The following is a 26,199-nucleotide window of genomic DNA, read 5'->3' as shown; positions in this document are numbered from 1 at the left end:
GGAGCGGAGGCGACAGCCCGCGTTGTTTCTCCCCGTGGCGGCCCCTCGACAAAGAACTAGACTGAGGCTGAGACATTGAGCAGAGCAGCGGACATGACCGAAATAGCCTACCCCTCGGCCCAGGCCATTCCGAGTGTGTCCCCAATGCAAGCGAGTCTCCCACCCTCGCCGCGCGCCGCTCCACTTTTTTGCCCAGTTGCTCGGGCATGTGTCGTCGCAGTCAACCCCTGGGCCACAGTGCGGAATGCACGGGCTATCAGTGGCCAAGGTTGCCTTCGTCAGGCCGCGCATGCCGCGCAGGCCGCGCAGCGAGCGGGGCGGCGGGGCGGCGGAGCGAAGCGAGGGACAGAGAGACATCTCCCCGGCCACCCCCGACTTGTCCGACGTCTCCGCGCTCCACACCCCGTGGTGGCCTCCACCGCGGATGTCGGGCCGGGCCAGATCCGCTTCCGTCGATCAGAGAGCGCGGCGATTCTCCGCATTCCGGCCGCCATCTTTCGAGCACAATGCGGCGGCAAGCTGTTTCCAAGATGCATTCATCTCATCTCATCTCATCTCTTCATCATCGTTCGTCGCTCGCATCGCATCGCATTGCATCGCCAACGCATCGCATCTGATCCAATCTCAGCTGTCTCCCCTCCTCTCCTCAGCTCGCAATCAGCACAGATCCACTTTCGTCACCTGCCAGCCGCCAGCCCCGTCCGCCACGGCCCTGCATTCCACCCACTTCTCACGCCACGGCCCCCGACCCAGGCTCTATCCATCTCTCACTCCATCTCCGACCTCCGACCTCCGACTTCATGAGCGCAAGCAGACTCCAGCGGCGCGCATGTGCGCCCGAGCCACGTGGCCGAGGCCGCTCCGCCGTCCCCAAACGCACGCTCTCGAGCGTCGCGTTCTCCTGTCCATCCCTCGACGCGTGTCTGCACGCATGCGGCTCGACGTCGTTCCCCTCTTCTTCTTCTTCTTCCTCTTCCTCCTCTTCGCCATCGCCCCCGACGTCGCCGGAGGAGGAGCACGAGCTCGAGCTCCCTCCCCCCGCCGGGCCCGAGACGAAGGCCGAGCACGAGCACGAGCACGAGCCTGAGCCGGCGGTCGCGCCGGAGGAGAGGAGGGGACGGCGGAGGGAGCGGGACGCACACCCGTCGCCCGCGACGCGCGCCCACACCACCGCATATCCCCCGCGCGAAGTCGTGCAGAACAAGGACCCGCGCCTCGCGCGCATCGCCGAGCCTTCTGTATGTCTTGGCATCTGGCTGCGCTAACTCCAGACATGTACACCGCGCCCCCGCCCCTTGCGCCGGAGTACGGGCGCGCGCTCGCCGCTCGCCACGACGAGCACGCTGCCGTGTGATTTGGATGTGCCGTAGGGGTTGCTCGACTCAAGTATGGCTCATCAGACTCGACTCTTTGGGTCGACGCTGTCCCCGGCGTGTCTCCTTCCAGCATATCTCCCTCCGACGAGTTTCCCTCTGGCCTCTGGCATGTCCCCCTCGGACGAGTCTCCCTGCGTGTTTCCCCTCGGCCTCCTCTCTTTGGTCTTCCTCCTCGTTGTCTCCGCCCTGCCCCTCAGCCTCTCCATCCGATAGCTGTAAATTGTAGCTCTAGTCCACTATAAATGACGTGCGTGCATCGTCGCGATAAGCCTGTGCCTCGTGCCCCGCGCCCCGTGCCCCGTGCCCCGTGCCGGCGCCCTCTCCCGAAGCCTGAGCCGATGAGACCGTCGAGATCGCGATACGGCGTGGAGAACGATGGAGGGAGCGAGATCGGAGATCGGATGGAGAATTTCGGGCGGAAGTCAGTCGGCCCTGTACCTGCGTTCCTGCTTGCAGCCTGCAGCCGGTTTATGTCTGCCGTTGTCGCCTGTGTCTGTGTCTGCGGTCTGTGTCTGCTGCCTGTGTCCGGTGCCCGTCTGCTATCCGGTCGCCGTGCCGCTCTACACTGCATGCACACTGACACGACGCCATCGCATCCCCACCTGGCCACCCACCACCCACCACCCCGAAAATATGACATCACCGGCTATCATACCCGGTGCGGCATGCGAATCCCGCACGACGCGTTTGTTCATCCTCGAGCCGATCCAGCCCTTCTCCATCTCCATCTCGATCGCTCTCCATGAACAGGACACCCGCGTTGGCGGCGGTACGCTGCTCCTTTGCTAATGCTAACCCCAGCCCCGACACGCGGCGCACGCGCACATGCAGCAGCCGACGGCGTCCACGACGCACCCCGTGCGTCCACTGTCGCGGCCCCCTCTCGCCTCACACGCGCACCCTCGCCACGAAGACGTCCCGCCCCGCCCGCACGCCCACCCCCACGCCCCCCACGCGCGCCAACACGCGTGGCAGCGCCGCCTGGAGGCCGCGCACGCCGCGCTCGTCCGCGACCTCGAGCGCATCGGGGACGACGAAGGCCGGCGCCGGCTGCGTATCGAGGCGCACAACGATCTCGTGTATCGCTGGAGCTGGGAGCGCGAGGTGAATCCCGGTCCGGCGGGCGCGGCGCGGCTCTGACGCCATGTTCACTACATTCGCGTTACACTCGCGCGTACTCGCGCACTCGCACTCGCACTCGCACTCGCACTCGGCCGGCGCACGCGGTCGGCACGCAGCACACCCGTCCACTACACACCGCGCGCCTTCCGAGTCGTACGTGATCGTACGCCGTACGCCGTACGCCCAACTTTTCCACGTGCACCGGCCCTTCTCCTATCCTCGCGAACACGACCACCCGGCCCACTTCTGCCCACTCGGTAACCGCCGGCATCTTCGGCGCATGGTGCCCCGACACCCGACGGACTTCTTGTCCTCGACAGTCTGACATGCCCTCATGCAGGAAACAAGGTGTGGCGCATGGCGCATGGCGCGACTACAAGGGCGCCGCCTCGGCGCCCGCTGATAGACTCTACTTGATGAGCACAGTATGTTACATGACAAAACAGTTTCTACTGCTATACGTCTACCGACGTCTACTTGACCGCTGCCTACTCGCGCTACTCGGCGCGCCCGATGCCCATGCCTACGCGCACCAGCGTCTCAATCGCCGCCGCAGCATTGTCCTGCAGGTCCTGGTCCCAGCTCACCCGGCCAGTCTCGAAAAGCGTAACGATTGTGCTTCCGCCAAACGCGAACCAGCCCAGTTCCTGGCCGCGCTCGACCATCTCACCCTCCTGCACCGTCGTGCCGATACTGCCTACCACTGTCTGTCAGCAATGCCCAGCTCGACGAGTGCCGTTCTGCGGCCCTTGAACTCACTCATCGCTCCAATCCACACCGTCATCACAGTGCCAAACTCCTCGCTCTCAATAGGCACGATTTGCCTCACATTCTCGCCATACACATCCAGCGAGGAGCGGATCGCTTGCGGGTTCACCGTGTAGTACTCGCCGTCGATGAGCGTCATCTTGCCGACACGCCCGCGCACGGGCGAGTGGAAGCGGTGGTAGTCTTGCGGCGCGAGGCGGAAGATGGCCAGCGCACCACCCTCATACTTGTGCGCGACGGGCGCGTAGCGCGGGCCAAGAAGCCGCGAGACCGTAAAGTCACGACCCTTGATCCAGATCTGCGACGCCTGGCTTACAGTGTTGAACGCCATCATGCGGCAGTCGGCCATGGAGACCAGACGGCCAGGGTTGTCCGGCTCGTCAAGAGGGCGTGCGTCGGGCCGAAGCTTGCGGTAGAAGAACTCGTTGAATGTCTTGAACGAGTCCAGCGGGTCCGCGATTTCCGCCACGTTGAGATGGTGGAACGCAATGAAGCCGGGGATATCTGCCGCAGATGCCGGCGAGTCATACTTGATACCCTGCTTGATAGAGAGCGACTTGAGGAGCTTCTTGGCACGCGCGCGTGCCATTTGCGACCCAGCCCCTTTGTACAGCACACGGATACCAATGCGCACATACACCGCCATCTTCTCCTCCTGAAGCTGGCCAGTCAAGCGGTCTTGCACAATAGTGTTCGCAGAGTTGGCGCCGAGCGAGTAGCGCCCGACAGCCACTTTGTTAACCAGCTTGGTGAGCATCTTGCGCTGTGCTTGGCTCGACGTGACATAGCTCGCCGCCATAATGCGGTCAACGCGGTTCCAGTCAGCCGACGCGCAAACAGCCAGATGCGTGATAATGTCCTTCTCGCTGCGCTTGCCCAAGCGCGGGCGCCGACACAGCGGGCACTCCTTGATGTTAATGACGCGCTCCACCTGATCCTCAGTCTGAGGCTCTGAAGAGTCCTCGGCATCTGAACTGGACGGCGAGTGGGCATCCGATGGCGGAAGTGTCGATGTCTTGGACTCGTCCCGCACAGAAACGGTCGAGGCATCACTGCTGTCCGTCGTCGTCTGCGGCTTGGGCCAACCCGCAAGCAGCCGCTCGTTCAGTTCTTGCGTGTCCACGTCGTGCAGAGTGGTCACCTTCCGCTTCTGATCAGGCGGCTTTGTGACCTCCTCCTCAAGCGCGCGCACAACCTCGTCGACTGTGAGCTCGTCGCCATTGTCAGGGTTCTTTCCGACACGGGTAAAGAAGCTCTCGAGCGTCTGGGTTGTCAAAGTCGAGCCGAGCGAGTCGAGCATGGTGGTGAGCTCGACAAAGGACATGGTGCCTGTGTCGTCCGCATCATACTGCAGAGTGTATTGGCGCCAGAAGCGCTGGCGCAGAGCATCATACGGCTCATACTTGGCGCGCACTGTCAACGTGGGCGAGTGACGCGCCTCCCACGACTTGTCCTTGGCAGTCACAACCGGGAGTGTAAACTCCTTGCTCTCATGCTTGCCATCTTCACCCTTGGCGTAAAGCCCAGTCTCCGGGTTGGGCTTTGGTGCAAGCGCCATGAGCTCGGCGAGGGGCAGAGTACAGTGCCCAACCATGTCATTGCCCGACACCTTGTCCCAGTCGAGGACCGCCATTTGAATGGTATAGCTCGTCTCGTGCTCGTGAACGTGGAACAGGAGCTTTTCATCCCATGTGGGGTTGAGCGAGTGCCGAATAACACGCGTGCGGAACACCTTTTTGCCAAAGGAGATGACCACAAAGGGGTCCATGTCCCAACCAACGCGGAGGGCATTCTTGAGCTTGGGCAAGTCGGTGGCGTTGGACACCTCCATCACAACAATGCCCTGCACACCCTTGTCCTGGCCCTGGGCCAGGTGGAACGTCTTGCCCTTTCTACCCTTGCGGCGGAAGATGCGGTGGCGGCGAGACGACGTAGTGGCGCTGGGCGTCGCAGGTGTCGAGCCACCGCTTGAGCGGCGACTACTGAGACCAGCAGAAGGAGAAGTCGACAGCAGCTGCTCGCCAGCGTAGTCCAATGGGCTCTGGTCCATACCCAAAGGTGACTCGCGCAGGTCGCTTTCCTCATCGCCCTCAAGCGCGTCCTCCATCTCATCATCAGAGCTCGACAGCCCATCGTCGCCAAAATCGCACTCGTCAAACACGAGGTGGTTCTTGTCTGCATCCTTCTCGCCAGAGAAGGGGGCAGTCATCGCAGACCCAAGGACCTGGAAGCGCGACTTGCGCTCGCCCTCGCCGTCGCGAGACACCATGACTGTACCGATGCCCTCGTGCTGTCAATGTCAGCGAGGGTACGTTGGCATGCGCAGCAAGTCCCGTCGGACAAATATGACGTACCGCGGGAACACCCAAGACGCTCATGTTTTCGCCAGAGATGAACGCGCGCGACAGCAGAGAGTCATAGATTGATGTCACCTTGCTCAGTGCATCCGCTGAATCCGAACAACCAGGAGGGGGTAGGAACCCAATCTGGAGCGATACACTGCCCGAGACCTTTTGCCGGCGACGCGACGAGATCAGCCCAAACGACTGGACCTGGTTGTCAGCAGCAGCGCAATATGGTTTTGTTTTTCGTCACTCACAGGAAGGTTATCGTTCCAGAGACGAACGTCGTGGCCGCCAAACCAGTGCTCGGCACCAACATTAAACTCGCCCATGTACTCCTTGCGCATGAGGTCCTGACTGTCAGCTTTGACCTCCACTCAAGCCCACCTTGTCCCACATGACGCCCTCGAGGCCACGCCCGCCGATCACCGCGGCCAGACTGAGGTAAAGGGGGTAGTCAAAGGTGCTCGACTCTGGAGGGAAGGAAGGGTTGAGGGTGCGCTTGACCACAGGCGTGGTGAATCGGGTCGCCGGCGCCAAGGTCAGAGACACAAAGCTGTGAGTGAGTGTGGTGTACACGCGTTGTTGCACCTACGGGTCACTGAAGCCATTGCGGTCCTTGGCAACGAGATCCTCGGCACGCACGACGCGCACCCGCAACACGGCAGCCGGTTCCTCACCGTCCAGGGGACGCCGGGGTCCGCGCGCGGCCAAAGCGACCTGCACAGGGTCGAGGGACGCGGCAGGTGACTCCTTCTTGCGGGTAAAGCTGAGTCGCTTGCGAACCTTGGGCTCTGCGTCGAGATGTGCGTCGCTGAGGGAGCCAAAGGAAGACGCGGTACCGGAGCGGTGTGGCTGTGGGCCAAGGCGTGCGTCCAAGACTATGTCTTCCTCGTGGCTGGGCGTACCGGGGATAGGTGTGGAGCCGCCGTGACGCGCAGATGAGATTGCCGACGCGGCGAGCTTGAGGGGCTTGAGTGGTTTGGCTGCGAGACGGCGAAGGCGTGCAGGCTGGGTCTTACCCTGCTGGGGAGGAGGTTCGATAGGAGTGGCTGGGGTCTGTGTGAGGACTGGTGGGACGCCAGTTGTGAGATTGAGTGGGCGAGGGTCGGGGGCTGTTGCAGAGCCGTTGTGGGGTTGGGTAGGGTTGCTCATGGCGTCTGAAGAGGCCGTTGGGGGGTTAGAGAGTGGAGTGGGAGGGAGGAGGGGAGAGAGGGAGGGGTAAGTGGGAGAGGAGACGTGTGTGGTGGTGAGGAGGTGGAGAGGTGGGAGGTGAGGAATGGAGAGTGAGGGGAGAGAGGGTGGATGGAAGCTCGTGTGTGTGTGTGTGTGTATGTGTGCAGAAAAGGAGAGGGAGAGAGAAAGAGAGAAAGAGAAAGAGATGAGGAGATGAGTAGATGAGAGAAAGCAAAAGAGGAGGAGGAGGAGGAGGAGTCGAGGAAGATGAGCTGTGCATTGTGAATCCAGTGGAGGAGACTGCCAACCGCTCTGCCCGCTCTGCCCGCACTGACCCTCGACTCACTCCAGCCCAATATGACGCAGCTCCTCAGCCTGCACTCCCCGCGTCCTATTCAGGAATCTCCCGGTATATCAGGTACACTATGCACTACGCGTATTAGCCCCCATTAGCCCCCCATTAGCCACCGTTTACAACTGTGCTATCTTTGGAATCTCCCACTGCCAGCCAAGCTCCCCCCCGCATCCCATATCGCCCGCCGACAACCCCCAAACGCGTCGGACATACATCATCGCGCGGCCATCAGCCCCCGCTCTACACTCATGCATAAACGCTAATGCCTGCCGCCGGGCATGGACACGAATCCCCGTGGTGGTTTCGGACGCTCAAGCTCCGTGCTGGCCCTGCTCCAGCGCTCCGTGATCAGGTGAGGCGGAGGCAGGATGTGCCATGTGGCGGTGTGGCGGCGGTGTTCCTGCCCCTGTGGCGCAGATCCTAGGCCCCTGCGGACGTCTGACTTTCTGTCAAGCTGTACACGATGTACACGATGTACACGATGTCCACACGGTGCAAGTCCGCGTCGCGTCACCGCAGATATCCTAAGATTACGAACGAGGTATGGGCCAACACGACGCGCTCTCGCTTCCGAGTGCTGTGGCTGTGGGGAATGCTGGTGCAGAGGCGCCGATAGGGGAGGGGGGGGGGGGGGATCGGTGGAGGCAAGGCGCATCCAGTGGACAGGACTGCATGACATGGATGCATAGATGCATGGATGCATGGTGCATGGCGCGTAGCGGTGGAATATGATCGCACAGGAAACTGATAATATGCCAGGCGATAGGCGTTCTTGGTCAAGTTATAAGAGTTAGAGCATGACGCAAGAGCTGCAAGGAAAGTGGCGTGAACGTGATGTGAATGGTAACAAGGGGGGGCCGACGACGCCGTGAGCATATCGGTCGGTGGGCGACATGGCCCGGTGGACTCGTCGAGACCGTGGCTTCCAGGTGACTAGTACGACTGGTCATGACAGACCGTGAGATTGTGGGGTAACATTTCGACCATCAAACCTGCGAGCTGCTTGCTTGCATGCTTTGCCCGCAACTCCGTAGAGTAGAAGAGCGCTCTCCGTGAGCTGAGAGAGCTGAGAGCTGAGAGCTGTGGGGTTTTGAGACAATTCAACACGCGAAACGACGAGACGGAATCAAATGAGTTGTGATGGCCGCCGCTCTTTCTCCCACCCCAGCAGAGAGTGCACAGTTGGCCACCCGGAGTCCGGCATGTAAATTACCGGGACCATGTTCGCCTTAATGCGACAACGAGATCATGACCAGTTATAGCCGACTCCACCATCCCCCATCTACAGCCTTTTACTTGTCCTTCCATCTCCAACCCCCACCACTCCTTCTTGATCCCCACTCTCCCTCACCCCTCCTCCTCCCTCCTCAGCAGCAATGGCCCAGCAGCAGCCCCTCACCCCCTTCGGCTCCGCCCTCGCTGGTGCCCTCGGCGCCGTCTTCTCCAATGCGTGAGTCTCGGCTCCACCGGTGCCTTTTCCCCTCCCCGTCATCTCCGCCACCCTCCGCTCCACTTTTCCTATGCCCCTCCCCTCACACCCAGCCTCGTCTACCCCCTCGACACGGCCAAGACGCGTCTCCAGGCATCCACTACCGCCGAGCTGGCCGCGTACGAGCGCGAGGACGAGAAGGCCGCCCGCAAGGCCGGCATGTCGGCCTTCCTCCGCCGCCGCATTAGAAAGTGGCAGCTGATCAACATGGTCCTCCGCATCATCAAGTCCGAGGGCATCTCGGGCGCCTTCAAGGGCTTTAGCGCGAGCATGATCAACTGCTTCTCCATGCGTGAGTAGATGTGTACATGAGCGCGGACGGCGGGGCCGGGAATCGAAAGCCGAGCTCCGGCGAAGCAAAAAGTGCACGTCGGGGGTCAGGCCAGGCGAGTCGTTCATCAGTCACTCCATTCGCTCGCGATCGCTCGACTAAGGCTTGCCGTGGTGTTGAGCCTCCGCTCAGACGGATATGCCATCTCGCCGAAATTCCTGGGGGCCCTCGCTCAAACGCCACCCACTGCCTGCGAGGTGCACAGACCAGGGCCAGGTGTGGAGCGCGATGCGAGATGCCAGGGCGTCGGCTGTCATCTTTCCCCCGACGGGGCGACCGACGGTGGTGTGGGGATGTATGAGCGAGTGCCAGAGGGCTAGACCTAGCGACATGGCGAGAGCGAGCGAGATGGGCTCTCGGATCACATTGCCGGTTGTCCCGTGCAAGGGCATCGAAAGAGGTGTGATGGCGAGATGGGCAGTGCCTGCGCTGCGCCCCGATAGCAATAAGGCGTGGCTTCGGTTGCCTGGCCTTGCCTTGCCGTTGCGCCACGCTGTGTGTGCAGTGGTCTCACATTGTCTCGACTAGTCTTTACCTGTCTCCAATATGCGCTAACGCCCCAGAGTTCGCCTACTTCTTCTTCCACAGCTGGCTGCGCGGGACGGCGGTGAAGAAGGCGGCTGGCGCGGGCCTGAGCACGGGCTCTGAGCTCTCGCTCGGCGCTGCGGCGGGTGCGCTCGCGCAGATCTTCACGATCCCCGTGGCGGTCGTGGCTACGCGGCAGCAGCTGTGGGTGCCGCCGCCGGGCGCGACGGGCAAGGCGGCGCACGAGCCGACGCTGATGGAGACGGCGAAGAGCATCGTCGCCGCGGGCGGCATCACGGCCCTGTGGACGGGCCTCAAGCCGGGCCTCGTGCTGACGGTGAACCCGGCGATCACGTACGGCGTGTTCGAGCGCGGCAAAGCGTGGCTGCTCGAGCGCTCGGGCGAGGCCAAACTCTCGGTCGGCCAGTCCTTCTTCCTCGGCATGGCGTCCAAGACGCTCGCGACCGTCGTGACCTACCCTTACATCTTTGCCAAGGTGCGCCTGCAAGCCGGGCCGGAGGACCACCACTGCGCCGAGCACGTCGGCGAGCTCGAGCACGTGAAAGACGGCGAGAGCTACGCCGACGCCGTCAAGCACGGCGCGCACCGCCGCCCCACCGGCGCCATCGAGCTCCTCAAGCAGGTGTACCGTGAAGAGGGCTTTGCCGGGTGGTACCAGGGCATGTCGGCGCAGATCTTCAAGGCCGTCCTGTGCCAGGGCATTCTGTTTGTCTGCAAGGACAGCTTCGAGGACCAGGCGCGCGTCATCCTCGCCGCCGCAGACAAGCTCAAGGAGAAGCACCGCGTCATCATCGCAAAGGCTTAGCCAAGCCCCTAGTAGCTAGTGGGAGGATATACCCTGTCGCTATCTCGCCATCTCGCCATCTCTACCACACACCCAAAACAAAGTCTAGTATATAGCACATCTTGTATGCAGCAGTCCATGGAGCCGCACGAGCGCCCCAAGGGCGCGAGGGTGTCGGGGTGGCGGGGGGTGCGAAAGGCTTGCAGCCGAGTGAGGACGGCCGGAAGCTGCAAGCGGCAGCCAGAAAATACGTCACCATCCGCAAGTAACGGCTGACCGAGGGCCGGCCGTCGTGCTCTCGATCCGGAATGTGGGCGATATAGGCCCTTCGCCGCGCCGGTCCAGCCATCATTCATGACTCGGCCGTACTGACACGTACAGCGGCGCTCAGCGGCGGCCAGCGGCCAGCGGTGCAGCACGTGCGTAGCGAACGGACATGAGAGGACGAGGATGGGACGCTCGGCCATGGCCAGAGCCTGCCGTCGTCTGCCCCAGTCCTCCTACGTGCGGATACCCCACACAGATCACATATGTCCACTAACTTTGACACACTGATTTCTGTGGACACGGAAGAACGAGCCGAGACTGCGCTGGTGTCTACGCGGCGCTTGTCCAGCGGTGCACGCTGGAGAATGCAGCGGACACGCGCCGGATACGAGGGCATGCCTAACTCACTCGACATCAGCGCACGAAGAGGTTTGTTGCACTGGCTGGCGCGAGCGAATGGCTTGCTGGGCGTGTCGAACGCTGCGCCAACGTCGGTGCACGCCAGCGTCCGGATGCCATGCCGACGTCAAGCCGCCGCAGTGTTCATGCCCAGAGCAACTGCACGTGCGGAACTGCACGCGCCATTGTTCGGATGAGCAACCGGCGTACTCATCGAGTACGCACTCCACGCTGCCTGCACCACTGCTCCATCGCCCGACACCGCTTCCGTACCATTCAGGTCGCCCCAGATCGCATAGCTGAAACAGGACATTATCGACACCCCTCGTTGCTGCAGACGCAGACCAGGAACGGACCGGGACACTGGCAGGCGGGAGCGCACAACACCGAGCGACGGGCGTCGACGTCTCGGTCTTGTCTCGGGCATCATGCCGTCATCGGGTCCAGACAAAGATGTTGTACTCATCTCGGGCGATCATTCGCGAGCCGACATGAAGGCCGGTCGATGGGAGGAGGCATATAGGCAGCTTGGTCAAGCGTTGGGTCTGCACGCCCACAATGCTCACGGACACGCACAACGAGCGCACCTCTAGCGAGTGGGACGACAAGGCGCCGCTGCTCGCGCCGGAGGGCGAGGCGCCCGAGCCCAAGCCCAAGCCGGCGCGCCGGCCACACCTCGTCGCCCTCGCGATCGCCGCCGTCGTCGCCGTAGCCGTCTGCGGGACGTGGGCGTGTTACCCCCACTGGGCGCGATCCACTAACACCCCCAACACCCCGACCGCCACACCCCCCGACACCGATGCCTCAAGGAGCAAGTTCCCGCGCATCTCGCGCTCCGAGCTCGTCGGCTCGCCGGCCCGCTGGCTCGGTTCACACCGGCACTGGGACACGGACGAGCCGCCCACGACGCGATACTACGACTTTGTCGTCTCGGCGGTGCGCGCGCCGCCCGGCGCCATCGAGAAGGACATGATCACCGTGAACGGGCACTCGCCCGGCCCGCTCATCGAAGCCAACATCGGCGACCGCATCGTCATCAACGTCCACAACCACTTGAACGACTCGACCTCGATCCACTGGCACGGCATGTGGCAGCGTGGCACGAACTTTATGGACGGCACGATGTCGATCAACGGGTGCGGGATCCCGCCGGGCACCAACGCCAGCTATGTTTGGTACGCGCAGAACCCCGGCACGGCATGGTACCATTCGCACCGGGGGATGCAGTACACGGACGGGCTGTACGGCGCGATCGTGATCCACTCGCCGAACGAGCCGGCGTCCAAGCAGCCGTACGACGACGAGCTCACGCTCATGATCGGCGACGTGTACAACACGCGCTCGCGCGACCTGCCGACCAAGACGACGGGGCGGCGGCCCGTCGACGCCGTCCCCGACGGCGCGGTCATCAACGGCGTGTCCCAAGCCCGCTGCGCATACCTCTACCCGTCGGACGAGCACCCCGGCGTCAACTGGTGCGGACACGTCCCGACCGCGCAGTACGAGGCCGAGCTCGTCGGCGGCAAGACGTACCGCATCCGCATCGTGAACTCGGGCTCGCTCGTGCCCTACACCTTCTCGATCGACAACCACACGTTCTCCGTCATCGAGGCCGACGGCGTCTCGCTCGCTCCGTACGAGGCGCGCACACTCTCCCTCGACGTCGGCCACCGCTACTCCATCCTCGTGACGCTCGACCAGCCGCCCGCAGCCTACTGGATGCGCGTGCACCTCGAAGTCGAGGCGCAAGTGTACAAAGGCCCGAAGTTTAACGCGACGACCCTCGGCGTGCTGCGGTACAAGGGGGCGCGGGGCGCGCCGCCGGACGTCCCCGGCCCAAAGATCCGGGACGGGGAATACGACGCGGGGCCGCGCACGATCTTCCCCCCCGCGGTGCCGCTCGAGGCCCCGCTGCCGACGCTGCAACACAGCGTAGTGTACGGCGCGTTCCTCAAGCCGGACGGGTCGAGCGGCATGACGTTCAACGACCGGATGTGGCGCCCGCTGCCGGACGGCGTCGCGGCCGTCTACTTTGTGAACGCGAGCAACGCGCACCGGCCGAAAGAGGTCGCGCGCCTCGTCGGGCCCCAGCACAACCTGCTCACGACGCAGCCCGAGGTCGTCGACCTCATCGTGAATGCGCCGCACGACCTCGCGACCCACCCGTTCCACCTCCACGGCCACAGCTTTTGGATCATGTCGCAGGGCCCCGGCGTCTTCGACGGCGACTCGAGCACGCTCAACCGCACCAACCCGATGCGCCGCGACACCTTCGTCGTGCCCCCCGGCGGGCACGCCGTCATCCGCTTCGTCGCGGACAACCCGGGGATCTGGCCCCTCCACTGCCACATCGCGTGGCATCTCGAGGGCGGCCTCCTCATGACCGTCACCGCGATGCCGCGCGAGATGGTCAAGTTCGACATTCCGCCGCACATGAAGCGGCTGTGCTATAAGCAGTATGCGTGATGCAGATGGTGGATTGGGGGATAGGTGGGGTGGGTGTTGGCAGGTCCGACGGCCGAGCCACATTCCGCTTCTGCTTCATTCGTCTCACTTCTTGAGACCGCAAGACGCCTGGGTATGCAGAAATCTTCTCTCCGTCCCGGATGCAGACTGACGGCGATAGGCAGGGTTCAAGTGAAAGAACAATGGCAGGTGCACTGCGCTACGGACCAGCTTCCGTAGGACGCGCAACGCAGCATCGTCAGCTCCCGAGGCACACAGTAAACAGGCAAACGTGCTACAAATATGGACCAGCTTCTTCCAAGCCAGCTCAGCTCCTCCGAACTAGACCCCGCATCCGCCTCCAAACTTCTGTGGATGGTCGTGGTGGATGCGGGCTCCAAGCCCGGGCAGATGGAGGGAACGACTGGCGTCGGCACTCGCCAGAGCTGTCTTTACGTAATCACAATGGCCTCTCCCGCATCAACATCGACCCGCAACGTCGACAGTGCCACTACTACATTCATCAGCTATGCCCATTCTCCCCGCGCCCACTGGCGACCACCTGAGTCCTCCCTCTTCTGAGGGAGAGTCGCTCGTAGGACTCGTGATGCAGGCGTTTGTGTTCTTCGCAATCGTCTTGGCGATTATAGCCTCGCTCTTGAGGGAGTGCACGCAACCCCAGCGGTGTGAGAGATGCAGGCGTCGCGCGGTGCGTTTCCGTCAGACCGCGCTGATGCCAGAACGGTGTTCCAGAATACGGTGCCGTTGTTGTGTATCAGGATTGTGCGCGGTGCCATCGACCGCATCACGAGGCCGAGCATTACTGGCACGACCACCACGACCACCATGACCACCATGACCACCATGGCCACAACAACCACCATGCTCACAACGACCACCACGACCACAACAACCACCACGACCACAACAACCACCACGACCACAACAACCACCACAACCACCACGATCCCGGGCATCATGACTCGGGCAATCACGATGTTGGTCATCATTAGCTGCAGGCAGCAGTTGTATGAACAATGTATTTGGTTGTTTCGCATAGCGGCATTCTCACTCCGGACCTCGCTCGCCCACCACCCCATACATGTCCGCGCGCTTCTGGATCGCGAGCGGAATCTGCTTGCGCGTCTCGCTGACGTCAGCTCCTGTATCTCCTCCCGCATACTTAATGACGTCGTGGTCGATATCGCAGAGAAAGAACTCGCCGCTGCCATCGTAGTCCCCTCCTGGCTCTTCAACGCTGCGCAGCCGCCCGAGTTCCCGTCCCCAGGGGTCGAACGCCAGCGACTCGCCCCAGCTCGACCGCGACGCATGGTGGGCGCCGTACTGCGCAGCCGCGAGCACATAGACCTGGTATTGGATCGCGGCCGCGCGCTGGTCAGTTCTGTCCGTTGTGATCTCACCAGTAGCGTTGCTGCTGTCAGCTCAATCCGGCGCGGACTCACCCCAATGCGCTTTGCCCGTGGGGAGCATGAACGCGCTCGGAAAGGTCAGGACGTCGGCGCCCATGCGCGCCAGGATGATAGACAGCTCGGGGAACCGGAGGTCGTAGCAGATCTCCAAACCGACCTTGAACCCCTCCACGTCGGCGGGGGCCACAATGCTTTGGCCTGGTCGCACCCGATCGGACTCGCCGATCCGCTTCACCCGCCCGTCCTGGATGAGCTCGACGTCGTACAGATGAAGCTGTGGTCAGACGGCACGATAGCGTGAGACTACGCACCTTGCTGTACTTTGCCTTGATCGACCCGTCCTTGTCAATTAGTACGTGTGTGTTGAAAACCCGCAGACTGTCCGGCTCGTCGTCCTGGCCATCCTCTGGCACGTCGTGTACCCCCACGCTGATGGACACGCCCAGCTCCTTCGCCAGCTCCTGCAGGCCGAGGGTATACCCGTGTCGCGACAGCGGGAGCGAAAGGCGGCGGCACTCCTCTGTCGCTTTGACGATAAAGTCTGCTGCTTCGGGAAGGAAACATGCCTGGATCAGCTCGGCAGCCGCGAAGGCTCACGACGGCACCGGCCTTAGCTGCTTCCCGAATGACAGAGGACGAGACCCGGAGGTTGTGCTCCGGGTCGGCAGTCGAGCGGATTTGACAGACGGCAACCTTTGTCATTATGCTGCGATGGAGGGGCCTGAAGTGTCGAGCAAGTTGAGCATGCGCTAGGCGCATTGTACAATGGCAGATCGGTCGGTGTGGGCTGCGACGGAAGGCAACATACCGATGTGGAGACCCCGCAATCATGGTGAAGATGACGGTGTTGATTCTCGGCAACTTGTTCTTCACTTCCACACTTCTTCGTCACGGCAGCCACATCATGTCAAGCCAAGGTGGTCCGGAGGGTATGCTCGCGGCTCGAACTATGCTGACGCCAGGCGAGAGTGCCCTCCGCCTCCGGATCACCCACATCATGACCTCGCAAGCGCCGCCCCTCGCCTCCCTCCGCTCCGACTACGTGCCGCCGACACTGCCCACAGCGGTGCCGCCAGGCGTGGTTCCCTCCTCCTTTCCAGTCCTCCGCATTTTCGGGACAACGACCTCAAGACAGAAAGTCTGCGTCAACGTCCACCTGGCTTATCCCTACTTCTACGTCCCCTTTCCGATGGACAGCCTCGATCCACTGCGGCCAGAACGCGTCGTTCGCCTGTGCCAGCGCTTCGCCGTGTCCCTCAATCATGCCATTTGTCTCGCGCTCCGCCAAAACCCAACAGGTCCGGCCGCCATGACAAACTTCGCCGGTGGAACCGACCCGCGCCACCTCCATGTTGTCAGCGTGGTGCTCGTGAAGGGCGTCCCATTCTACGGCTACCACGTTGGGCACGCATATTGGCTCAAAGTGAGCCTCACTAACCCGGGAAGGGTGCGTGTAGCCGTTGAGCAGCTGCACAAACCTGTCGTGCTCGGCAAGGTGTGGCAGCCGCATGAAGCACACCTCTCCCACGTCCTCCAGTTCATGTGCGACTTTGACCTGTACGGGTGCGGCTTCCTCGATTTGAGCGGGGGCCAGTTCCGCCAGCCTCTTCCCGAGCCAGGAGAGGAAGAGCCCTCGGGGTGGCTCACGTCCGAATCCATACCCGTGCACATGGCGTATCCGCCTAATTTGTCGCCACCGCGCGACACTCGCACTGCGCTCGAGCTGGATGTGCTGCCACATCACATCCTGAACCGGCATCGCTTGGCTCAGCGGGAGTTGCACCACGACTTTATCGAGCTGCTCCACCAGCCCCTGCATCCCGAAGAGAAGCTCGTGCCCGCCATGAAGGAGCTGTGGGAGGATGAGCGACGGCGCCGCTTGGCCAAAGGGCTGGGGACGTCGGAGGGTGCCATGCTCCCCGTCTCTGGTGGAGGCCGAGGGCGAAGCATGGCCGAGTTGGGGTACAAGATCGACGGAGAGGAAGGGGAGAATCGAGGTGGCGACTGGAAGATCTCGGAGGAGCTTTGGGCGATCCTAGAGGAGCGAATGGCGGCCGAACGTCGTCGTCGGGGCCGGCTTACGTTTGACCAGGTCAGCCGCGCACTGCGGACGGGCACGAACGGCGAGCGAAAGAAGTACGACCGGTGGATTATGACGGCGTTTGAGGCCGTATCAGCTGGGTGGCCTAAACGCGCGACGCAGCCTCGAAGAACACAGAAGCGCAGCTCGCCACCAAACTCCCAGGCCCCTCCCTCCCCTCCGCCTGAGGAAGAGATGGAACATAACCCGTTCGAGTTTGCCACTCAGGCATCGCAGGAACATGTCGAGGTGGAGGTCGATGCCGCCGAGGTTCAGGAAGACCACGAAGAGGAGGCGGAGCCCGGCGAAAGACAGCATCTCGCCGCGGTCCGCGAAGCGGAAGCCTTCCGCGCGACGCAGGCCGCGATAGGAGACGATGACATCACGCGTTTTCTGAAGACGCAGGCTGGTGGATCGCCCAGCCGTGCATCGACGCCGTCCCGCGCTGGCTCGATCACGGCGGGAAATACGAGATCTGGGAGCTCTGGAACAACATCGCGCCGCCGCGCCGTCGAGGAAGCGGGCTTCGGCGACTTGAGCAGTCTAGCTTTGTCATCTTTCCGCCTATCCTCGGCATCGTCAAACCCCTTCGCGCCGAGTACGCCTACTCGTGCTCCTAACGAGCAGCAGAGCACCCCGCGGTCTCTCGTGCGCGATTTCTTTGCCCGTCACTCGTCACCCCTGTCGACGCCCACCAAGCCGCGATTGTCGCCCAACACCGTCGTGCTTCCCGCTTCGAAGCGATCGTTCACGAAGTGGACGCCGAGCCCGCAGGAGGCGGAACCCTCCAGTCCTCTCCGCCAGGAAGAGGAGGTAGACATGCCATTGCTCACCGAGATCAAGGTGCGACGCGCGCCTGAACTTCCGCCGCCCAATGCGCAACCTTCACCGCTCCTGCCCAGTTCGATACGCAAGCACGGCATATCACCAACCCTGGTGACACGCAGACCTGGACCCTCGCCGACCATGCTAAACGAGGCGGACGCCACGCCGACGCAGCGGCCGAAGAAACGCGTCCGCCTGTCCAGCCCGACCCAGCCCTTTGTTATTGACCCCTCTCAGTCCTCCAAGCCGGCCAGCGGCGGTGAGACCTCCAACTCGTCCGCCCCTGACCTCGCCATGGACGCGTGGGTGTTCTCCGACCCACCTCCATCAAATAAACATGTTGTCGACACGATGTCGACCTATGGCCTCGACACGGTCGAGTACCCCAGCCCGTTTTACTCAAACCCCGCAGATGTTCCGCCGCGACCCAAGGCGTTTGCCGGCCGCGTGTTCAATGTCAAGACCGACACCGTGAACGACTTGATGCCGTTTGAAGGCGACGCCACACCGCGCCCCTGGCTGCGCACACGCAAGGCCATGACCGGTCGCGCCAAATTCGGGTGGGAGTACGGCGCTCCGCCTCCCTGCAGGCGCGTCGTGCTGGAGTGGTGCGCGAAGGAGGACGCAGAGGAGGCCAGGATCAAACTTGCCGCCTCGCAGCTTGCGGGCCCGACGCAGAAGAACAAGTACGGGTTCAAACTTACGCAAAGGAGCACACGGCGCGAGCAGCAGAACATGAGTGTCTTGCTGCTCGAAGTATTTGGTAAGGAATTCCGATGCTTGTGTCTGACAGCAGCTCCCTCCCGCGGCCAGCTTCTTCCCGATCCCGCTGAGGACGAGATGGCAGCTGTTTTCTTCTGCTTCCAGAATGAAGACGAGACGCTGCCAGACACTGTGAATCATACTGGGTACCACGCCGGCTACGTGCTGGTGGAGAGTGAGCAGACGGCTGAGCGGCGCGCGCGCCTCGACGGTATCCCCTGCCACTATGTTGAGAGTGAGCTCGACCTGATCAACTGGGTTATAGACATCGTGCGCGAATGGGACCCTGACGTGCTGGCCGGGTGGGAACTGCACAACGCGTCGTGGGGATACGTTGCGGCACGCGCAGCACAGGGCTTTGGGACCGATTTCGCCGACGACATCTCGAGGCTGATCTCAACCTCTGGGCCTGCCAGGAAGGACGCGTATGCCGAGCATCACACGAGCGCATTCAAGGTTGCGGGGCGGCACGTGATAAATATCTGGCGCATCCTGCGCTCAGAAGTTACGCTGAACGCCTACACTTTCGAGAACTGCGTCTTTCACGTGCTGCGGCAGCGCGTGCCGCATTACACGGCCGGCGCGCTGACGGCTCTGTGGCGCAGTAAGACGCCGGCGCACACGGCTCGCGTACTGGGCATAATGTTCCAGCGCGTAGTGCTCTATGCGGAGCTCATTGACTCAGCAGAAGTGGTGTCCAAGAACGCCGAGTTTGGGCGGGTCTTCGGCGTCGACTTTGACGCGGTCGTCTTCCGGGGCTCGCAGTTTAAGGTCGAGTCGTTTCTCTTCCGCCTCGCTAAGCCCGAGAGCTTTATCCTCGTTACGCCCAGTCGCGCCCAGGTGGGCCTGCAGAACGCCCCTTTCGCGGTGCCGCTCATCGCGGAGCCCGAAAGCAAGTACTACTCGCACCCGGTGATCGTGCTCGACTTTCAGAGTCTGTACCCGTCAGTCATGATCGCGTACAACATCTGCTACTCGACATGCCTGGGGCGGGTGGAGAAGTTCAAGGGCACAGACAAGTTCGGCTTCTCCGAGCTCAAAGTCTCGGATGGCATGCTGGAGCTGTTGAAAGACTATTTGACGGTCACGCCGAACGGGATGGTGTTTGTTAAGCCGGCCGTGAGGAAGAGCCTGCTCGCGAAGATGCTTGGTGAGATCCTCGATACGCGCGTGATGGTCAAGCATGCAATGAAGGGCGCGCGGGGCGACAAGGTGAGCACAGAGTAGGGTGACGAGCTCACACCAGCCCCTGATGCAGCTACTTAATGCGCGCCAACTTGCACTCAAACTCATGGCCAACGTGACCTACGGCTACACGTCAGCCACGTACTCTGGGCGCATGCCGTGTGTGGAGATCGCCGACTCGATTGTGCAGACAGGCCGCGAGACTCTCGAGAAGGCGCAAGAACTCATTCACTCTCGCCCGGAGTGGGCCGCGACCGTGGTGTACGGTGACACGGACAGTCTGTTCGTGTCTCTTCCCGGCCGATCGAAAGACGAAGCCTTCAAGATCGGGCACGACATCGCGGACGCAGTCACGGCTCTAAACCCGAAGCCTGTCAGGCTCAAGTTCGAGAAGGTCTACATGGGCTGCATCCTGATGGCGAAGAAGCGCTACGTAGGGTTCAAGTACGAGCACCCGGACGAGACGGAGCCCTCGTTCGACGCGAAGGGGATCGAGACGATCCGGCGCGACGGCTGCGCGGCGCAAGCCAAGCTCGAGGAGGTGTGCCTCAAAATGCTGTTCCGCGGCAACGACTTGAGCGCGATCAAAGCGTACTGCCGGGGCGAGTGGGCCAAGATCCTCGCCAGCCGCGTGTCCGTGCAGGACTTCATCATCGCGAAGGAGGTGCGGCTCGGCACGTACTCGAGCAAGGTGCCGCCGCCGCCGGGCGCGGCGGTAGCCTTCCGCCGCATTCTGAAGGACCCGCGCGACGAGCCGCAGTACGCCGAGCGCGTGCCGTACGTCATCAGCAACGCCGAGGGGCGGCGACTGATCGACCGCGCGCGCACGCCCGAAGAGATGCTCGCGTCGCGCGCCCTCGGCATCGACGCAGAGTACTACATCCGCAACATGCTCATCCCGCCGCTCGCGCGCATTTTCAACCTTGTCGGCGGCGACGTCGAGCAGTGGTACGACAGCATGCCGCGCGCGCGCGCGGCCAAGCGCTATGGCGGCGCGGCGGCGCGCATCGATGCGCACTTCGCTTCCTCGCACTGCCGAATTTGCGCGGCAGAGGGCGGGCCGGTGTGCCGCGCGTGCAGGGACGCGCCGGACGAGGCCGCGTACTCCCTCCTCGCGAAGGAGGGGGACGTGCAGCGCCGCGTGCGTGACCTGCATTCTGTTTGCGCCAGCTGCTCAAGCATACCCCCCGGCGAGACGATGCTGTGCGACTCGATCGATTGTCCCATAACGTACGCGAGGGTCGCGGCGGAGCGCGATGCCGCGGACGCTGCTGAGGCGCACGCTTTGCTCGCCCAGCTCGAATGGTAACTCCCTCTGTATCATACGCAAGCACACAACATTTGTCTCCTACAACGTATTGTACTACTTTGGTGGTGTTGTTATGCAGGTTACTTACTACGACACTTCTGACAACTGTTCAGTCCGACACAGACTCTACCGTATCTCATCGCCTACGCCATCGACCACGTCCCGCCCTCGCCGCCGCCATACCGCCGCAGATCCCACTCGACGAGCGTCCGCTCCGTCCCGGCATACAGCCAGTCGCCGGAGGGGTCGAACGCGATCCCCGAGATGCCGTACAGCCCGCCGTCAACGCCGCGGCGCGGGCGGCGTGAGGGCGAGGGCGTGGCCCCCGTCGTCTCGTACGGCACCTCGACGCACACGTGGGTCTGGAACGTGCGCGCGTCGACGATGTGGATGCGCGTCAACTCCTCGCTGAACACGAGCAGGTCGCGCGACGCGCCCTCCGGGCTGAACTTGACGACGCGGGCGGCCTCCAGCCCCGACTGCGAACCCACAGGCGGCTCCATCGACCCATGGTATAGGTCAGTGTCTCTGCTGGCCTGCGGCTGCGTGTGGAAGATGGCCAGGGGGCGCGACGACCGGTGGTCCCATACCGTCACCTGCCCGTCCTGCGAGGCAACGGCGAAGCGGCGCCCGTCCCGGCTCCATGACGTGCTGAAGCCCGAGTCCGTCGCGGCATTGTACACGCCTATGCGGCGGAAGCCCTGGCCGCCGTCCAGCACCTCGTGCAAGTACACGTCGGTCGAGTCGCCGACAGTGACCATCGTTCTCAGGTCGGGAGACAGCGACGAGTGGTTGACTGCGAGCTTAAAGCGTTGCCCTCCGATGCTCGACAGCTTGCAGTCACCCTCCTGCGCAGGCGGCTGCGGCGGCCCAGATGAGAGGCCCACTTGCGCCTCCAGCTCCGCCCGGCGTTGCGCGCGCATACGCGCCCAAAATCGCTCGTTCCGATCACCGCCGGGCATACGTGCGCGGTAGTCCGCCAAACTCTCGCCGAGATACCGTGATCCGCGGAGCGACACTTCCTCAGCACCCCGTGCGCGCGGCGGAGGGCTGGGGGGAGAGTGGAGGTCCTGCGTGAGAATGCCCTCGTTCAACCCTATGCCATCGTAGCCCAATGTGTTGCCAAACAGGGCGCGACGAGGAGGAAGCGGCGGCAGAGGGGGCAACGCGCGCCCGTCACGGTACCCTGGATTGCCGCCTTCGGTGCGTCGAAGCGCGCTGGTTGGTGCGATCTCCCACTCGATGCTGCTTCGTGACCGAACTGGCACGCGCTCATCGTCTTCTCCGAGTCTGCGAAGCGAGAACATTTTCACCGTCTTGTCGTTGTTGCTCACGAGGATGCGTGGCTCGTCCGCCCGTCTCAGACGCGAGCGACTGCTGCCGACGCTAGCCGGGGATGCACGCCCTTGCGTCACTACTTGCGGTGTCGTGCGATGGTACTGGCCCGAGAGGCGACGAAGGCCCGACGGTATCGTGTTGGGATATGTGGCAACACTGCTGGCTGGCGAGAGAGGCTCTTCCTCCTCCTCAAGGTAGTCCATATACTCGTCGTCGTCGTCGCCGTCGTCGCCGTCGTCAGGGTCAGAGTCGTCCATCTCCTCCTCATGCCTGGCGTACCCAGCATATGCTCGCTTCCACTCGGCGCGTCGCGTCGCCCATCCCCCGGGCCACGAAGGAAGGATGGTGATAGCATTGTTGATAGAGCGGCTCGGCAGCGTGAGGGTGAGCTGGAACGACTTGATCGCTGAAGCTTGCTTGCCCTTGCCGCTGACGGGGAGATCGGTCAAGTACAGCTCGCCCTTTTGTCCGCCACACGCAAGGATGCCGTCGCTGGCGTCAGCGGGGCGCTGGGGACAGGCGGGAGGGCGCAGCCTTGCAGCTGGTCACACGCACTTGGCAGTCAGGCATGTTGGGGTGAAGGCCAGCTTCGCGAGGTTGGTCGTTGTGCTGGGTGCTTCTCCGGGGCTGTCATCGTCGTCACTCCATCGCTGTTCTTCAACTACCGTGCCATGGGGATAGAGAACGCGGCCGCGTTCGAGGGGAAGGACGAGGTCTCGCAGCTGCGGGTGTATGATTGTGATGTTGGCGGGGCGGATAGACGCGGGCGCGGTCGACAGGTCGCATAGCTCGGACGACTCGTATCCCGGAGAGTCGCTGGAGTCAGCCGCCACCCAAAGTGGAGGTGGGGGTGAGTGGGACGGGGAGGGGAGGAGGGGAACAGGAGGGTCGAGACGCGAAGGCGGGTGGCGATGACGGCGGCGCGAGGAAGACAGCAGACGGTGGTGCCGTTGTGCTTGTGTGTGGTGGCGGCGGTGGAGCAGATACGAACGACGGAGGCGATGTGACGTACCGAGTCATTGTATTGACAAGACGTTGACAAGAAGAGCAAGAAGAGCAAGAAGAGCAAGAGATGGAGAGGAGACGAGTGATGAGGGGCCGTAGAGATGCGTAGAGGAGAGAATAAATTGCAGTTGATGGCCACGGGAGGATGCGTCACGAGATGGCGCTCAGAAGGCGTCCTCGGATCCTCGGCGCGTGTGGAGCCCAACAACATGTCCGGGGACGGGCTCCGGGGACGCGCGCGGGATCAAACCTCTGAGCGAGACGGTGAATGTGCTGTACATGTACGTCATCATCAATTCCATCCTCGTCTCCAGCTCTCTATCTAGCCTGTCCATCTTCGGGCGAGCGCCTCATCCTCCCCGTCCTCTGCTCTCTCGCTGCCGCCGCCATCTTCACGTGCCTCAGCCTCGCCTCCTTCACCGCGCAACGTCGCGATCGAGGACAGCGCTTCCACCACCGCCCATCTCACACTCGTACATCAGCATGCAAAATGATACAATATGCAGGGTTAAAGACCGTCCACAGCAGCCACAACATGCCAAGCTCGACGCAAGCTCAAGGTACTCTCCATACTCCTGACGTCGGGCTGCTCGCTCGTCATCGTCTATCAGTTCACAATCGGCTATATCGTCAGCACGGACCACGGGCGCACTCACAATCCACGACCCCATAATAGCCACGGGGATGCCGTAACGGTCGCGCCGGATCGTGATGCTAAAGCACGTCTTGATGACCCGGAACTCCTCCTCTATCGTGCCGTGCTGCGGCCCGCTCGGCCCCGTCGACGACGACGACATGGCCAGCGACGACGGCAGGCTCAAGTCCGGCACCGTCGTCATTGCGAGAGTCGGGCCGTGGGCGGGAGTGTTGCCCTGTGTCCGCGCGGGCTGGGCTCGCGTCAACGACAGAGGGATCTTGAGCGTGCAGTGCGTGTAGAGCGAGCTTTGCCCTGGGCGTCAGCGGTCTGTGCACGGTGACAAAAAGAAGTGGATCCAGTCCAGTGGAGCCATCAAGCCAGAAGCCTGCAGGCCTGCCTCCACATCCCGAATCACGTTCGGAGGCCTGAGTGCGCGAGCGTACCCAGCTCATGTCCCAGATCGTCAGACTCACCCTTCTCAAACGCAACCTTTCCGTACCCCTCCCAGAAGCGCACCGCGCTGTCTTCGTCCATCAGCTCGTAGACACACAGCTGGCCACCGCGGAACAGTGGAGCCGGAATGCCCGTGAGCTTGGCGAACTCCTGGTTGGCCTTCTGAATCTCGCCAGTGCGGCGCCAGATGCAGCTTGGTGTGTGGATGGACGCGAGCGCGCGGTCGTACTGGAGCATGAGGCGTTCGTTGGCCTCCTCGACAAATACGAGGTCCAGATCGGTAAGTTCCTTGGCGATTCGCCGGAACTTGGGACGAAACACTTCGAGGGCCGCGAGAATGCGTCGTCGCGATTCTGGGGAGATGCTGCTGCCGCTTGGTGGCGGCGGGGGAACCACTAGCCGCTTGCGCTCGCTGTTGTGCCCCTTGGCGGGACTGCTTGCTCGCGACCCCTCGCGCGCGCCGGCGCGACCGCTGTCCATCCACCTGTTCATGCGCTCGTATCCCTTGATGTAGTCGTACGGCTTAAGTAGCCCAGCCTCGTACTTTGCACGGATGACTTGAGTAAGGCGCGATGCGCGCGAGCCGTCTGGTTGGTCCGCGGCCGCGAGGAGATACTGCTCAATGCGCGAAATACTCGACAGCGGTTCCTTGCCTTTCCCCTTGCCCTTTGGGTCCGTTGAAGGTCCGGCCACTGATTCTGCCGAGTGTTGCTGCTGTTGTTGTTGCTCGTGTTGATTGTCCAGCAACCCCGGGGGTAATTGGTGCGGATCTAATGGCAAGTTGCTGTTGCCGTTGCTGTTGTTGACAACCTGCGAAAGGACGTCGACAAATCCACCCGGCAAACTGGGTACCCGCAAGGTCTTGAGCATATCGCTGGGCGTCAGCAGCAGCGCACGCGAGCACATACGAGAGGATTCCAAACTCGGCGTTGGTGTGCACGCCCCAGCCGTCCGTTAACCCGCTGGATGACTGGCGAGTCAAGGCATCAAGGCTGAGGTCATGTGCGCTTCCGTTAGCATCAGGAAGTAATGGCCAGTTTGACGCGCCGGCGTCGTACAACTGGGGCTGGGGCTGAGGCTGGGGTTGTGGTTGTGGTTGCGGCTGAGGTTGGGGCTGGGGCTGCTGGACCTGCGCCTGGACGTCTGTGAGCGAGGGCTGCGGCGGAGGTGGTGGCGGCGCCTCAGACTGCGACCCTTCCTTCTTGATCGGTGTGGATGCGGGCGGCGTGACGTCTCGACACAGATGCGCAATGTCGCGCTTGATGCTGAGTGTGAGCTAACGTTGCTGGGCGCGATATTACCATCGTTCACATGGTCGTCCGCCTTCACAAACCATGTGGCTGGCGTCAGCGGTCGTTCGATAGCTGCAAGTGGCGCTGAAGTCGTCTGCGGCTTGAACGCACCTGCGCCGACAGTAGACGCATGCCTTGCCGCCCTTGCGTTTGGGTTTCTTGGCCTTTGGGGCCGCTTCGTCTTCTCTGTCGCGCTTGACGGCCATGGGCTTCCAAGCTTGTTGACGTTGTGGAGTGGGACCCTGTGGACGCATGGCGGACATTATGTTTAGGCGAGACAAGGCAGGCAGCAGCGGCGGCGGCGGTCTAAAGAGCGGGCGCTATTAAACCGGCGTCGAGGAGGGGGGGGGGGGGGGGGGCCTAACAAGGGTCAAGGTGGGCCATGAGCCGAGGTCGGTCGCGGGAGAGAGGGTGCGTGGAGGAGGTTGAGAGGGGGAGGGGGGGAGAGGGGAGTGCGAGGAGGATGGTTGAACAGGCGGAGGA

General features: G+C 62.7%; 8 protein-coding genes across 8 annotated transcripts; 4 read left to right on the top strand and 4 right to left on the bottom strand.

The window, feature by feature from the left end:
- Positions 1 to 800: 800 nt before the first annotated feature.
- On the top strand, positions 801 to 1,370 carry COLE_02737 (uncharacterized protein; the record flags this gene model as incomplete). Its single annotated transcript, XM_018423399.2, has 2 exons — positions 801 to 1,238; positions 1,272 to 1,370. 2 exons carry the CDS (start codon positions 801 to 803, stop codon positions 1,368 to 1,370), a joined length of 537 nt encoding a protein of 178 aa, XP_018278220.1.
- A 1,625-nt stretch (positions 1,371 to 2,995) lies between these two features.
- Positions 2,996 to 6,763, bottom strand: COLE_02736 (uncharacterized protein; the record flags this gene model as incomplete). The annotated part of the gene is made up of 6 exons (XM_018420867.2): positions 2,996 to 3,201; positions 3,258 to 5,556; positions 5,621 to 5,818; positions 5,866 to 5,961; positions 5,996 to 6,164; positions 6,204 to 6,763. 6 exons carry the CDS (start codon positions 6,761 to 6,763, stop codon positions 2,996 to 2,998), a joined length of 3,528 nt encoding a protein of 1,175 aa, XP_018278219.2.
- Positions 6,764 to 8,515: 1,752 nt separating this feature from the next.
- On the top strand, positions 8,516 to 10,310 carry COLE_02735 (uncharacterized protein; the record flags this gene model as incomplete). Its single annotated transcript, XM_018423398.2, has 3 exons — positions 8,516 to 8,589; positions 8,682 to 8,920; positions 9,523 to 10,310. The coding sequence occupies 3 exons, from the start codon at positions 8,516 to 8,518 to the stop codon at positions 10,308 to 10,310; spliced, it is 1,101 nt and encodes a 366-aa protein (XP_018278218.1).
- Positions 10,311 to 12,041: 1,731 nt separating this feature from the next.
- Positions 12,042 to 13,421, top strand: COLE_02734 (uncharacterized protein; the record flags this gene model as incomplete). The annotated part of the gene is made up of 1 exon (XM_018423397.2): positions 12,042 to 13,421. One exon carries the CDS (start codon positions 12,042 to 12,044, stop codon positions 13,419 to 13,421), a length of 1,380 nt encoding a protein of 459 aa, XP_018278217.1.
- Positions 13,422 to 14,468: 1,047 nt separating this feature from the next.
- Positions 14,469 to 15,532, bottom strand: COLE_02733 (uncharacterized protein; the record flags this gene model as incomplete). The annotated part of the gene is made up of 5 exons (XM_065626228.1): positions 14,469 to 14,550; positions 14,584 to 14,803; positions 14,864 to 15,104; positions 15,142 to 15,396; positions 15,428 to 15,532. The coding sequence occupies 5 exons, from the start codon at positions 15,530 to 15,532 to the stop codon at positions 14,469 to 14,471; spliced, it is 903 nt and encodes a 300-aa protein (XP_065482497.1).
- A 202-nt stretch (positions 15,533 to 15,734) lies between these two features.
- COLE_02732 (uncharacterized protein) lies at positions 15,735 to 20,991 on the top strand (the record flags this gene model as incomplete). The annotated part of the gene is made up of 4 exons (XM_018426727.1): positions 15,735 to 15,759; positions 15,793 to 18,498; positions 18,532 to 19,709; positions 19,744 to 20,991. 4 exons carry the CDS (start codon positions 15,735 to 15,737, stop codon positions 20,989 to 20,991), a joined length of 5,157 nt encoding a protein of 1,718 aa, XP_018278215.1.
- An 80-nt stretch (positions 20,992 to 21,071) lies between these two features.
- COLE_02731 (uncharacterized protein) lies at positions 21,072 to 23,349 on the bottom strand (the record flags this gene model as incomplete). Its single annotated transcript, XM_018426726.1, has 4 exons — positions 21,072 to 21,096; positions 21,139 to 22,821; positions 22,885 to 23,145; positions 23,321 to 23,349. 4 exons carry the CDS (start codon positions 23,347 to 23,349, stop codon positions 21,072 to 21,074), a joined length of 1,998 nt encoding a protein of 665 aa, XP_018278214.1.
- A 401-nt stretch (positions 23,350 to 23,750) lies between these two features.
- On the bottom strand, positions 23,751 to 25,979 carry COLE_02730 (uncharacterized protein; the record flags this gene model as incomplete). The annotated part of the gene is made up of 6 exons (XM_065626227.1): positions 23,751 to 24,283; positions 24,445 to 25,298; positions 25,333 to 25,502; positions 25,554 to 25,689; positions 25,726 to 25,764; positions 25,828 to 25,979. The coding sequence occupies 6 exons, from the start codon at positions 25,977 to 25,979 to the stop codon at positions 23,751 to 23,753; spliced, it is 1,884 nt and encodes a 627-aa protein (XP_065482496.1).
- Positions 25,980 to 26,199: the final 220 nt, after the last annotated feature.

This window comes from Cutaneotrichosporon oleaginosum (assembly GCF_008065305.1).
Source record: "Cutaneotrichosporon oleaginosum strain ATCC 20508 chromosome Unknown ATCC20508_contig02, whole genome shotgun sequence".
NCBI lineage: Eukaryota > Fungi > Basidiomycota > Tremellomycetes > Trichosporonales > Trichosporonaceae > Cutaneotrichosporon > Cutaneotrichosporon oleaginosum.
The sequence above is the reverse complement of the archived record's forward strand: the minus strand, read 5'-3'. Positions and strand labels throughout refer to the sequence as shown.